Source organism: Sporothrix brasiliensis (genome assembly GCF_000820605.1).
Source record: "Sporothrix brasiliensis 5110 chromosome Unknown Cont22, whole genome shotgun sequence".
Lineage (NCBI taxonomy): Eukaryota > Fungi > Ascomycota > Sordariomycetes > Ophiostomatales > Ophiostomataceae > Sporothrix > Sporothrix brasiliensis.
In genome coordinates, this window is record NW_024467141.1 from 2,429,894 (window position 1) to 2,442,038 (window position 12,145).

The window sequence follows — 12,145 nt, forward strand, 5'->3', positions numbered from 1 at the left end:
ACCGCCGTTCGTGTTCATACACGCCGTCACCCGTGTCGACTCCCACCAGACGACCTCATCGATCACCGACGACTAGCACTAGCACACAGCAGCCATGGCCGAGCGCTACATTCCCGAGCATCGGCGTACGCAGTTCAAGGCGAAGAATACGTTCAAGCCCGAGGAGCTGCGTCGCCGCCGCGAAGAGCAGCAGGTTGAGATCCGCAAGGCGAAGCGTGAGGAGAACCTGGCCAAGCGCCGTGGCATCGGCTCTGGCGACTCACGGCCCGGTGCTTCGCTGGGTGCCGCCCCTGACAGCGACGATGACACCGCCCCGACCGAGTCTCAGGTACGTGATTATGTGTCCCTTGAGAAGAGGCTGTACTGTTGTGGTTTTCGTTTCTAGTTTTCTTTCTTTTTCTTTCTTTTTTGGTTTGAACTTGCAATGATACCTTCTCTTTATCGCTCCTGTTCTTCACCCCGCTAACGCGTCTCCGCAGCTGAACGAGGACCTCCCCCAGATGGTCCAAGGCGTCTTCTCCGATCAGATCGACCAGCAGATCCAGGCGACAACCAAGTTCCGGAAACTGCTCTCCAAAGAGCGCAACCCGCCCATCGAGGAGGTTATCAAGACCGGCGTCGTCTCCCGTTTTGTCGAGTTCCTGCGGTCGCCACACACCCTGGTGCAGTTCGAGGCTGCCTGGGCCCTCACAAACATTGCCAGCGGCTCTGCAACGCAGACCCAGGTGGTCATTGAGGCCGGTGCCGTGCCCATCTTTGTCGAGCTGCTGTCGAGCCCCGAACCCGACGTCCGCGAACAGGCCGTGTGGGCGCTGGGCAATATTGCCGGCGACAGCCCGCAGTGCCGCGATTACGTCCTCAGCTGTGGCGCCCTCAAACCTCTGCTGACCCTGCTTGGCGACAGCCGCAAGCTGAGCATGCTGCGGAACGCAACGTGGACCCTGAGCAACTTCTGCCGTGGCAAGACCCCCCAGCCCGACTGGAACACCATCCAGCCTGCGCTGCCCGTGCTGTCCAAGCTCGTGTACAGCCTGGACGACGAGGTGCTGATTGACGCCTGCTGGGCGATCTCGTATCTCTCGGACGGCTCCAACGATAAGATCCAGGCTGTGATCGAGGCCGGCATCCCGCGTCGCCTTGTGGAGCTGCTGATGCACGCGTCGACCTCCGTGCAGACCCCAGCACTGCGCTCGGTCGGCAACATCGTGACGGGCGACGACGTGCAGACGCAAGTGATTATCAACTGCGGCGCTCTCTCGTGTCTGCTGTCGCTACTCAGCTCAAACAAGGACGGCATCCGCAAGGAGGCGTGCTGGACCATCTCCAACATCACGGCCGGCAACTCGGCGCAGATTCAGTCCGTGATCGACGCCAACATCATTCCGCCGCTGATCCACCTGCTGTCGAACGGCGACCTGAAGACGCGCAAGGAGGCGTGCTGGGCGATTAGCAACGCGACGTCTGGCGGCCTCCAGAAGCCCGAGCAGATCCGCTACCTGGTGGCGCAGGGCTGCATCAAGCCGCTCTGCGACCTGCTGGCGTGCCCCGACAACAAGATCATCCAGGTGGCGCTGGACGGCCTCGAGAACATCCTCAAGGTCGGCGAGCTCGACCGCCAGGCCCAGGGCGAGGGCAACGACGCGATCAACACTTATGCGCTGTTCATCGAGGAGTGCGGTGGCATGGAGAAGATCCACGACTGCCAGACCAACGCCAACGAGGAGATCTACATGAAGGCGTACAACATCATCGAGAAGTACTTCTCCGACGACGACGAGGGTGCCGAGGATGGCCAGCCGGCTGCGAACGGCACGTTTGGCTTTGGTGCGGCGAACAACGGTGGCAACGCCGAAGGTGGTGGCTTCAGCTTCGCCAACAGCGCGGACAACATGGACATGTAAAGAGCTCCTAGACAACTCGATGTCCCATATCCTGTGCATGGTGTTCGGTGTTCTTGCGCCCTTCGGTCCCCCCCCGCCCGCCCGTCGTTTTCCCTCACGCCTCTTACCGACACTTATCTTCACGCCTCCCTACCCACACCGGATCTACATGTACTGAGGGCGACGCTACACACCACCACCGCCTCTACCATCTACACATTACTCATTATCCATTACTCAGTATCCATTGCGCATCTGCCACACGACACATCACCTATGAACCGGAGTTTTATTGCATTTTGCTTGCTTTTTATCTCATGTGCTTTCCTATTTTTCGTCGTTCTTTTTGGAGTACTGGGGCCACTTGGCTGGCCCGGGACAACAAAGACAAAGGAGAGAAAAACAGGAGGGCAAACACATTATGGGGTCCTATGGTAGCTTGAAAGCTCCAGCCCACAAGGAGAACAGAGGAAGAGATATACCACAGAGGGTAGTAATGGACTGCCCAGAGAGGGGGGGTGAATCGAACCTGAACCTCGGCCATATAATACAATATGGTGGGGCCAGGACGAGAGGCAGCAATTGATCTTCATGTATTCACAGGGTCTGAATGGTAGCTTTAAAGCTCCAACCCTAAACCGAGAACGGCGAGCAGACCAGACTGCACGACCGACGCAAACTTGAGAGGAGGAACCAGGCAGAGCTTGAGGCGGACCCAAACAAAAAGAGGCCCCCAGCGCAGGACGAGCCGTTGACCATTGCCAGTGCAGGGCGCGGCGCATGCAGTCCTGTTGTTCTGTCGGGGCCCTTGGGCGTCGCCTCATTTACCACACCACACGACTCGGCCGACAACGAGCCAAGCCGACGCCATCGGACTTTCTGTAAAAGGCCTCTCGACGCTACTGCATCTCAACCGACCGGCCAAGTGGCTGCGGTTCCCTTCGACGTCCCACCGACAGACAATAACAAAGATACAGACCGACATAGCGGCGAGAGGTGGTCCTTGGTCGCGAACAAACTTGTTGATGAGCAGACAAACTGTTCACTACAACATCCCCCCATCCCCCCAACACCTTTTTCCCAACACAACACACAACACTGCGTCCTTTCGAACATGAATTGCAAAAAAATAAAGAAGATCTTCCAATCTGCTTGGTCCAGCTTGTATAACTGTGTGAAATCACTTTTTTTGATTTGTAGAATGCCCAATGTAGTCTATCTGGCCTTTTGTGTCTAAGCAAATGTCTCTAAAGGTATATGCAGAAAAAGAAAGCAGGTATGTAGGTATGTCCTATGCAAAGCCGTTTGTTTGACCAAGAAGGGAGAACGGAGATCCGAAAAACAATAACCAAAACCCCCCGTCTATGCATCCATGCCGTCCAGCTCAATCAGCTTGATGACGGCCTTGATCACGTCACGGTCGACCTGCTCCGTCGAGCTCTTGTCGTCCGTGGACGCGTTCTTCTCCTCCTCCTCATACTCATCGGCGCCTAGTCCCAGACGTCGTGCAATCAGTCGGTCCACCATGCTGCGCAGCCGTGACACCAGAACGCCGATCCGCGCCCAGCCCCGCAGGTTCAGCCAGCCGTCGACTGTCAGGCCGCGGCCCAGAGTGTCGAGCTTGATCTCGCCCGAGAACATGAGCAATGTATATGCATTAAAGGCTGGAATGTTAGTGTAGGTACTTTTGGGCCAAGAAAAAAAAAAGACCAAGATAAAGAAAGATAAAGAAAGAAAGATAAAGAAAGAAAGGCCAGAAAACTCACGTGTCAAATCCCGGATAAACACCTTGGAGGTGGAGATGAGGGAAAAGTACGACAAGAAGGCAGCGCGGCCGGCAAAGCCCTGGCTGTCAAAGAGCGTGCTGCTCGGGTGCACAAAGACGCGGCCGTGGTCGCGCGAAAAGTAGCGAATTGTGCGGGCCTCCGGGTCAATGGCAACAGTGCCGGAGACGCTCGTGGCAAACTTTTGGTCCGGCAGCTGTATGCGGGCGATCTGGGGTGTGAACGCGGCGGCGGTCAGTGCCCGCAGCAGCAAATGGTTAGGCGGTGTTGAGCCCGAAGCGGCTTCGGTTGGCCGCCGGATGCCCAGCTCGGCCAGCGACTGGTAGAGCTGCGTGCGCGTCGACGCGATGTCCATGAGCGTCTGCACGGCCAGGAAATTGTCTTCGCAAAAGGCCTTGCTGGCCTTGCCGTAGGGGTTGCTGTCGCGCACAATCTGGTCCCACTGAAGCACGGCGCGCAGGTCCGTCAGCAGGTCGCCGTCACCAGACGTAGGCGATGTGAACCGCATGCGCGCTGCCTTGGCGAGCTCGCGTTTCTCGGGCGGCGGCAGCACAAAGGGACTCCGCCCACTCAGGATGGCGGAGACGGTGACGCACTCGTGCAGACAGCCAAAGAGCGCACCAAAGACCATGAGTTTGCCGCACCGCAGGTCGGCGGGGATGGCGGCCAGCTGGCGGCCCAGTGCCGTCAGGCGGTCGCCGTCCAGCACACCCATGCGACGCAGCAAGGTCAGTGCGCCGTCGACTGCAGCGACTTCGGGCGGGGTGGGGGCTCGGGCAAGGAACCCGGCCACGTCGACAATACCCATGGCGCGCACCGATAGGCACAGCTGCTCGAGCGGCACGCGGCGCAATTCCGGCTCGGGCCGTTCCGGCATCGTCTGAAGCTCCAAGTTGCGCGTGTACAGCTTGTAGCACTTACCGGCACGAACACGACCAGCACGACCGCGGCGCTGCTTGCAGGCGGCGCGCGACGCCCAGGTCTCCTCCAGCTTGCGCATGTTGGTCGTCGCGTCGTAGCTGGTCTCCTTGACGCGGCCCGTGTCAATGACGGCGACAATGTCGTCAATGGTGATGGACGTCTCGGCGACGTTGGTAGCCACGACGACCTTGCGGCGGCCAGCCGGTGCTGCGGCAAAGACGCGGCGCTGCTCGCGGGTCTCGAGTGAAGCGTGCAGCGGCAGAACGTGTAAGTTGTTGGCGCCGGGCCCGGTGCGCAGCTGGTTGCACACCTGGTTGATTTCGTTGGTGCCGGGCATGAAGACGAGGATACCGCCACTTTGGTTCGTGCCCGTCAGCTCCTCATCGATGGCACGCGCCGTGTCTGCCACAAGACTGTAGTTGACGCGGCTGCCGAGCTGCTGGATGATCTTGTTGATCGGGTCGTACTCGCCACCGCCTTCTTTGTCCTTGATTCCGCCGCCGCCGCCGCCGCCTCGGTTGCTGTCGCGGTACCCGCGGCCAAAGTTGCCGTCCATGCCAAAACCAGTTGCGCGAATCACGTCGTCGAGGTACATGTCGTCGACGGGGAACGTACGTCCAGCGATCTGGACCGAGCCCACCGACAGGCCCTCTCTGGCAAAGTAGTCCTTGAACGTCGATGCATCGAGTGTGGCACTCATCAGCACGAGCTTGAGGTCGGTGCGCACGCGCAGCACATCGCGCAGGATGCACAGCAAAAAGTCCGTGTCGAGACTGCGCTCGTGCACCTCGTCAATGACAATGTGGCTAACGTCAGCCAGCGAGGCCACAACGTCTTCGATGCGGCCGCCCGAGACCTGCAGGCGCCGCAGCAGCACACCAGTCGTGGCAAAGGTGATGCGCGTGCGCGCTGCAATACCGCCCGCATTGATCTTGCTCTCGCCGCGGATGACGTAGCCGACCTCGTCGCCCAGGCTGCTGCAGCGCTCTTCGCTGACGCGATCGGCCAGGCCGAGCGCTGAGATTCGCCGCGGCTGCGTCACCATAATGTTGGCGACGTGGCCGAGACCGCGGCTGTACAGGTCGTCCAGCACAAACTGCACGGCCTGCGTCGACTTGCCGGAACCCGTCTCGCCCGAGATAATTGTCACCTGGTTCGAGCTGACCGTGTCGACAACGGTCTCGCGCACGTCCCACGCCGGCAACCGACGCCGCTGCGCCAGCATCTTTTGCAGTGCCGGAGTGTCCTGGCGGTGCTGCCAGTCTTGCCGTGTGCGGTCGTCAACCTTCCACACGAGCGGTCGAGGTTTGCGCTGGTTGCGTTTTGCGGCCCGTTTCCGTGCGGCGGTGGCCAGGGCAGACGAGCGGCCCTCAGCTTCTGGATCTTCCGACGCTGCCGAGGCTGCCGCAGAAATATCACGCAAGGCGCCCGGCCGCTCGATGATGCTATTAACGTTCTGCTGCACCCAGTCGACGACAAAGTAGATCTTGGTCTCCTCGTCACGCAGCGACTCGTGCACGTACGCGAGCGTCTTCTTGATGATGCTGAGCTTGATGTAGGAGGGCAGCTGCGGTGCCAGCACGGAGATAAGCAGCTCAGCTGGGTAGTTGGACGGCCGCCGGAACTGAAGGGATGCCTCAACATCCGTCGTCTTGCCGCGGCTGGTGTTTGTGGCATGGCTGTTGACGACACCATCCAAGCGAATCTGACACATGTCGGGCGACGGCTGGCTATAGTGGTCGCTCCCATAGACCGACTCCAAGCTGGCCAGCTCGGCCGCCCAGCCCTCCTCGGGCGTATCATACGACGACAAAAGAAAGGCCGGCGTATCGCTGTCGTCCAATCCGTTGGTGCTGCTGTCCCGGCCCAACAGTATGGCTTGCAGCGCCTCGGCTGCCCTGCACTCGTCGCCGCTGTTGGCATCGTAAACCTTGCGACAGAGGTCGGCTGAGTAGCCAGATTGTGCCAGGCGCTGGATCGCAGATTCGCGACGCAAGTCGGTCGCAGCGACAGACACGCCGGCCGTGTAGCTCTCGGGCAGTGACCACGGTGGCAGGTCGTCCTCGGGCACGTGCACCAGCAACCACTCGAGCGTCTCGTCACGGTCCTTGCAGACGGCCACGGCCTCCTCGACATGGCTGCGACGGAATCCTGTGCGGCTCAGCTCGTCGACGATGCGTTTCTGCGCTTCCGCAGACAACTCGACCCCGTAGGGGTTCCAGATAGACTCGCGCCGCAGCAAGTCTTCCAGCATCGAGCGCGTCTTGCCGCCCATCTCGATCTTGGGGATGTTTGTCCAGCCACGCATGGGATTGAAGTTGCCGCCGCCGACACCGGCACCGCTACCTCCCACACCACTGCCGCTTCCATGTCCAGTGCCTCTACCTCTTTCGGCACTACCACCGCCGCCTCCATCGCTTCCATTATTTGCAAGAGTCCGTAATGCCAAGAGGCCTGCTGCGCCCGGCATGCTTGCTGCCTTCTCGCGGGCCGCCTGCTGCTCTTTGCGTTTCTTCTCAGCCGCAGCCTTGGCCAGCTCGCGGTCGCGCAGCGCAGTGAACGGATCGGCCTCGTACATCCATGCCTTGCCCTCCTTGACATCCTGCTCCTTGAGCGCCTTGAATTCGTTCCACAGGTTCTTGTAGTCGGGCGGCAGCATCATGTGCAGGTTCTTCATGCTGCAGACGCGGAACAGACCGTATGTGGCTGCAAAGTGGCGCGCCTCGAGTGCTGTCGGCTTGACGGCCAGGTGCACATGGCTTGGTGGCAGTTTGAAGGGATCCAGGCGTGTCGTCTCATTGGTCTTTGGGTTCTTGGCGCTGAGCTTGACGAACGCCGAGTAGCCGTCTTTCACTTTGCGCTGGCTGTGTCAGTAACCAGTTCGTTGCAAGATACAGACCCACACCGAGAGAGGCAAAGGACTCACAATGTCGTAGTCTGGCCGATCCCACTTTTGCTTTTGGCAGTGCTCCGACAGCAGATTGACCGGCAGCTTGCCCGTCCACGAGGACCCGCCAATGATTTGCTTGACTGTCGGTTTCGGTGGCCCGTCTGGCACGCCCTCAGAACCACCTGACGGCCCTCCTCCAGCTCCTCCTGCTCCCCCCCCTCCTCCTCCACCTCCGCGTTTGCCCTTTCCACTAGTCTCCTTCGTCGAGTTAGTGAAGACAATAAAGTCGCTATCTGGCGGCCGCGACGATGTCGTCAGCGACGAGCCGCCTTTCTTCTTGCTTCCCGACGACTTGCTCGACGCCGCCACGGCCGGTACTGGCGTGCTGCTGCCGCTGCCGCCGCCCTTGTCTTTGCCCTTTTTAGGAGGCATCCTGCCGCGGTTTGTGATGGAGCGCCTGCTGCATGGGTGGGTGGGACGGACAGAGAAATCGAGTCGAAACAGTCTCCGTTATCAGATTGTCCGAGCTTCGAGACTCGCTTCGTCAGTTGTCGGCGAGAGCAGTCGTCACCGTGTGCCGTCGGGTGTTGTTGATATGTCTCCAGCTATTTTTTCAGAGGCAAGAATTTCGGTCGTTTTTATCTAATCGACTTCTGTGTTTGGCCACTTCCCACATTCCCCTCCAAAATTACCAAAAATGGCCAGCCCGTCGGTCGCGCCTGCCTTTTTACAAGCTAGACGGAAACAGCGACCCACCAGCGTCATAGCTTGCCTCCCTGCTTCCTTTTGTGGGGTGGACAGCGCCTTGGGGTCCAGTCGGGCCTTCCCCAAATGTTGAGCTCGTGAGCTCAACGTTTTGTAGCGGCAATCGCCTAAAACGCTCTTTCCCCATATGTCGTACTCCGGTGGCTCAATATCGAAAGGGTCCTCGAGCTCTGGCAAAACTCGTTCATAGTTGGCCTCGTTTACATATTTTTACATATTAAAGCATGTCGACACCTCCAAACGCATGCCCCGGATTGCGCCTGGCCGTCCGTTCTTTTATTTCCACTGCCGCATACACACGGTTCTCAGAATCGACTGCAATCCCAGATCCGCAACATGACCACAATAGACACCGGAAGCCTGCGGGCTGTTGATAACGACGCAACAAACACAGACAACCAACAGCGGCCAAAAGATGCCTGTAAGACAGCTCTTTTTCATTCTTTTTTGTGGTGCCTGTTGTTTTTCTATGTCTCCAGGTCTACGCTCCCATTACTAACCCAACAAAAGTCTCCCAACTGATGGCTTCAAAGGGCAAGCCGAAGCCGAAACAACGGGCACGGGGCGCCTCGTTTCGTGCCATTGCCGACGCCGGGTTTCGCAAGTTTCAGAGCCGTGAAGCCCTCGGCATGTACATTGACAACCCGGGCGCCTACATGGGCTCCAAGACGTACGCCAGCAGCGACCCCAAAACCGCGCTCTCCGTCGCAGGGCAGGTCATATACTACTCGGACAACTTTGTCGCCATCCACGACAAGTTCCCCAAGGCGTCCGTGCACTGCTTGTTGCTGCCGCGCGACCCCCGCTTCTACCAACAACACCCCGTCTTTTTGCTGAGCCGCCGCGACGACATCGGCAAGGCATTCCTGCACGCCATCCGCGCCGAGGCCGAGAAGCTGCGTGCGATTGTGGCGGCCGAGCTACGGCGGCGGTTCGGCAAGTTCAGCGCGGCCGACGCATTGCGAGAAGCCGTTTTGCGCGGCGAGGCCGATGCCCCGGGCGGCGGCGACTCGCCCTCACAACAGCTACCGGCCGGCCGTGACTGGAGCAAGGACGTCGTGGTGGGCGTGCACGCGCGGCCCAGCATGAGCCACTTGCACGTCCACGTCTTCTCGCGCGACATGCACAGCGAAAAGGTGCGGCACCGCAAGCACTACAACTCCTTCACGACGCCGTTCCTCGTGCCACTCGACGAGTTCCCGCTGGCCGCGGACGACCCGCGGCAGCCGCACGACGCACGGATGTTCGGCAGTGGAGCGTACCCAGGGACAGGCGAGGATGCCGGGGATGTCAACGACAGCGGCGAGGACAGCGGCGGCGAGATGGACGTGGACAGCCGGGGGGCTGTGAGCCGCCCACCACACCACCACCTCAACTATCTGCAGAGCGACATGAGGTGCTGGCGGTGTGGTAAGAACTTTGGCAACCGCTTCCAGGAGCTCAAACGGCACTTGGACGTGGAGTTTGAGGCTTGGAAAAGGGAGTAAGACTCGGCCAGTTTGGGGGCATACGATGCGCAGAGGAAGTGGTAGAACTGACAACGAGCATGTTTCACAGTACCGGAATTTAGCACACTTTATTTTTTTTTTTTTTTTTTTTTTTTTTTTTTTTTTTTTTTTTTTTTTTTTTTTTTTTTTTTGCATGTGTATGATTCAAAGGTAAACGGGTGGTTATATGGCCACGAGATGCTTTCGTAACTAGGCTTTTTCATCATGTCCTCCAACAGGGAAGGCGAACGGAGACGATTGTAACTGCGAACACGGTAAATCAACAACAAAAATATCACACAGGTTTTTCGCGAGACAACAGAGCACTGCAAGAGTCTCGCCCTCATCACGCTTCAAACAACATAGCCCATATTCCATCCAGTACAAGACCATCGCACGGCCACAAACGACGTTCCGCTCAGGCTGCTTTGAGGACACCACAATCTCTCCTTTCCAGCCATCCCATTCGTCGCAAAGGAAAACCAAAATTCCGCATGAACGCCAGTGCCACCGAGTTGATAACAAATGTGGGAACATCCGCAACATAAAACGGTGCGAAGAAGTCAAAGTGACAAAAGAGACAACGGTCAAAAGAAAGCACACGTAGGAGATACACAGAAATTAGGAAAAGAATAAACGAACAAGGCACCGCAGACGAAGCCGAAGAGAGACGAGGCACAACTAGAATATCCGACGGATGGCGCTCATAACACGGCCTTTGCCCCATCCGGGCGTTTTCGTCGCTAGCAGAAGGGGGAAAGAGCAGAGTCAGCGCACGCCGGCCTTTTTTCCATTGGTTTTTTTTTTTTTTTCGTTTTTTGGGGAATAGTGAAGACAATGTCTGTACCCGTCATGCTGCTGCCTTCCATGTCTCCTATTTTGCAACCCCGTCTCTCTTCCTTGTGTGCTGAGGTTTGTTTGTATATGCTTGGCCGTTCGCGAACGAGAAATATTCGAAGAAGAGTCCGAGGTCATAAAGCGGACGGTGGTTGATAAAGAGATCAGCCAAAATGCGGAAGCGCACACAAACTTGGAAAACCAGGCGAAACAACGCGAGAATAAAACAGGATTCTTGAGCCACGAGGAAGGGCGAGAGACAAGAGGAAGAAAAGGAGACAAGAGACGACTCACGACACCACATGAGCGAAGACCATCAACATGCAGGGGGAGAGCAACAGAAGCAGGTAAAACGAGAGAGACAGAAGCTGAGCGGAGAAGAGGTCCCCTCCCCTCTGTCGTCTGTTCTACCTGGTCTCCCACTCTCTCGTCTCCCATTTATGTTCTTCACTTGCCTCTCGCGCGTTTCGTTCATGACTCACCGCTGTCCTCGTCGTCATCCGCACCGTTGGCCTTGGCCTCGCTATCGTCTTCGTCGTCGTCATCGTCGTCATCGTCGTCGCTACCGTTCTCGTCGGCAGCCTCCTTCTCGAGCCGCTCGGCCTCCAGCGCGGCCTTGCTTTTGCGGCCACGCTTGCCGGGGGTCTTGGCGGCAGAGACAGCAGCCGCTACACTGGCCACTGCGGCAGCGGTGCTGGTGGCCGCCTTCTTGGTCGAGCCGACAGGGCGGCCGCGGCCGCGACCAGCGCCGGGGGTGGAGGGCGCCTTGGGAGCGGCGGTCTTCTTCTGTGACGGGTCCTTGGGCGGGCGGCCGCGAGGGCGGCCGGTGGGCACGTAGACCTGAGTCTTGCGCAGAGCCGGGTCCATCTTGGGACGGCCACGCTTTCCGGAGCCTTTGCCGCCGGGCTTGGTGACTTTGGCGGCGTCTTCCTGGGCCGGTCGCGTCGAGTGGGTCTTGGACGCGTCGTCCTGTGCTGCGGCTTTGGGGGGCATGGCGGAAGAAGTGTGGGATGTTTTGGACGAGGAAGAGGTTGGGATCAATGAGACGACGGGTACGGGAGCAAGCTGAGGAGCGCGAGGTAAAGGAGTGTGAGGTAACGATATAAAAATGAAATAAGAAAGTGGAAATAAAAGTTATAGGTGGAAAAGAAAAGAAAACTGCGCGTTCCGTTTGCTCTTGTTTTGCAACAGTCGCAACGAATTGGTAGGCTTTGCTTTGGACCTTTGCCCTTTTCTAGGCGTTGTAATTTAAATGGGCAGGCTGGGGTTAGGTCGCGTCGCAGCACGAGCACGGTTGGCTGTCTGAAGCTTCAGTGGAGCAAAAGCCTGGGGTGGGAGCACAGCTTGGGGGTGGGTAGGTGTGAGTGGACGTGTGAGTGGACGTGCGAGAGACGTTAAAAATAGTAAGATAAATAATCTCTTTGGAAAATGGGCTGTCGCCTGTTCCCGGCGAGGAAAATTGCTAGAAAATCCGCAGGTTTTCGGTTTGCGCTCGACCGTTGCAATTTTCGTAGTTGATATGGTGAGAAAAAGGGAAAAGAAGAAAGAAGGGATGAGGGGGGGAAGAAAAAAAGCAGAAAG

General features: G+C 58.2%; 4 protein-coding genes across 4 annotated transcripts; 2 read left to right on the top strand and 2 right to left on the bottom strand.

The window, feature by feature from the left end:
- Positions 1-94: 94 nt before the first annotated feature.
- Positions 95-1,901, top strand: SPBR_08317 (uncharacterized protein; the record flags this gene model as incomplete). The annotated part of the gene is made up of 2 exons (XM_040766555.1): positions 95-328; positions 480-1,901. 2 exons carry the CDS (start codon positions 95-97, stop codon positions 1,899-1,901), a joined length of 1,656 nt encoding a protein of 551 aa, XP_040614965.1.
- Positions 1,902-3,242: 1,341 nt separating this feature from the next.
- On the bottom strand, positions 3,243-7,907 carry SPBR_08075 (ATP-dependent RNA helicase DHX57; the record flags this gene model as incomplete). The annotated part of the gene is made up of 3 exons (XM_040766313.1): positions 3,243-3,544; positions 3,647-7,445; positions 7,512-7,907. The coding sequence occupies 3 exons, from the start codon at positions 7,905-7,907 to the stop codon at positions 3,243-3,245; spliced, it is 4,497 nt and encodes a 1,498-aa protein (XP_040614966.1).
- An 854-nt stretch (positions 7,908-8,761) lies between these two features.
- SPBR_08587 (histidine triad nucleotide-binding protein) lies at positions 8,762-9,727 on the top strand (the record flags this gene model as incomplete). The annotated part of the gene is made up of 1 exon (XM_040766825.1): positions 8,762-9,727. The coding sequence occupies one exon, from the start codon at positions 8,762-8,764 to the stop codon at positions 9,725-9,727; it is 966 nt and encodes a 321-aa protein (XP_040614967.1).
- Positions 9,728-11,035: 1,308 nt separating this feature from the next.
- On the bottom strand, positions 11,036-11,557 carry SPBR_08729 (high mobility group protein; the record flags this gene model as incomplete). Its single annotated transcript, XM_040766967.1, has 1 exon — positions 11,036-11,557. The coding sequence occupies one exon, from the start codon at positions 11,555-11,557 to the stop codon at positions 11,036-11,038; it is 522 nt and encodes a 173-aa protein (XP_040614968.1).
- Between the last annotated feature and the right edge of the window lie 588 nt (positions 11,558-12,145).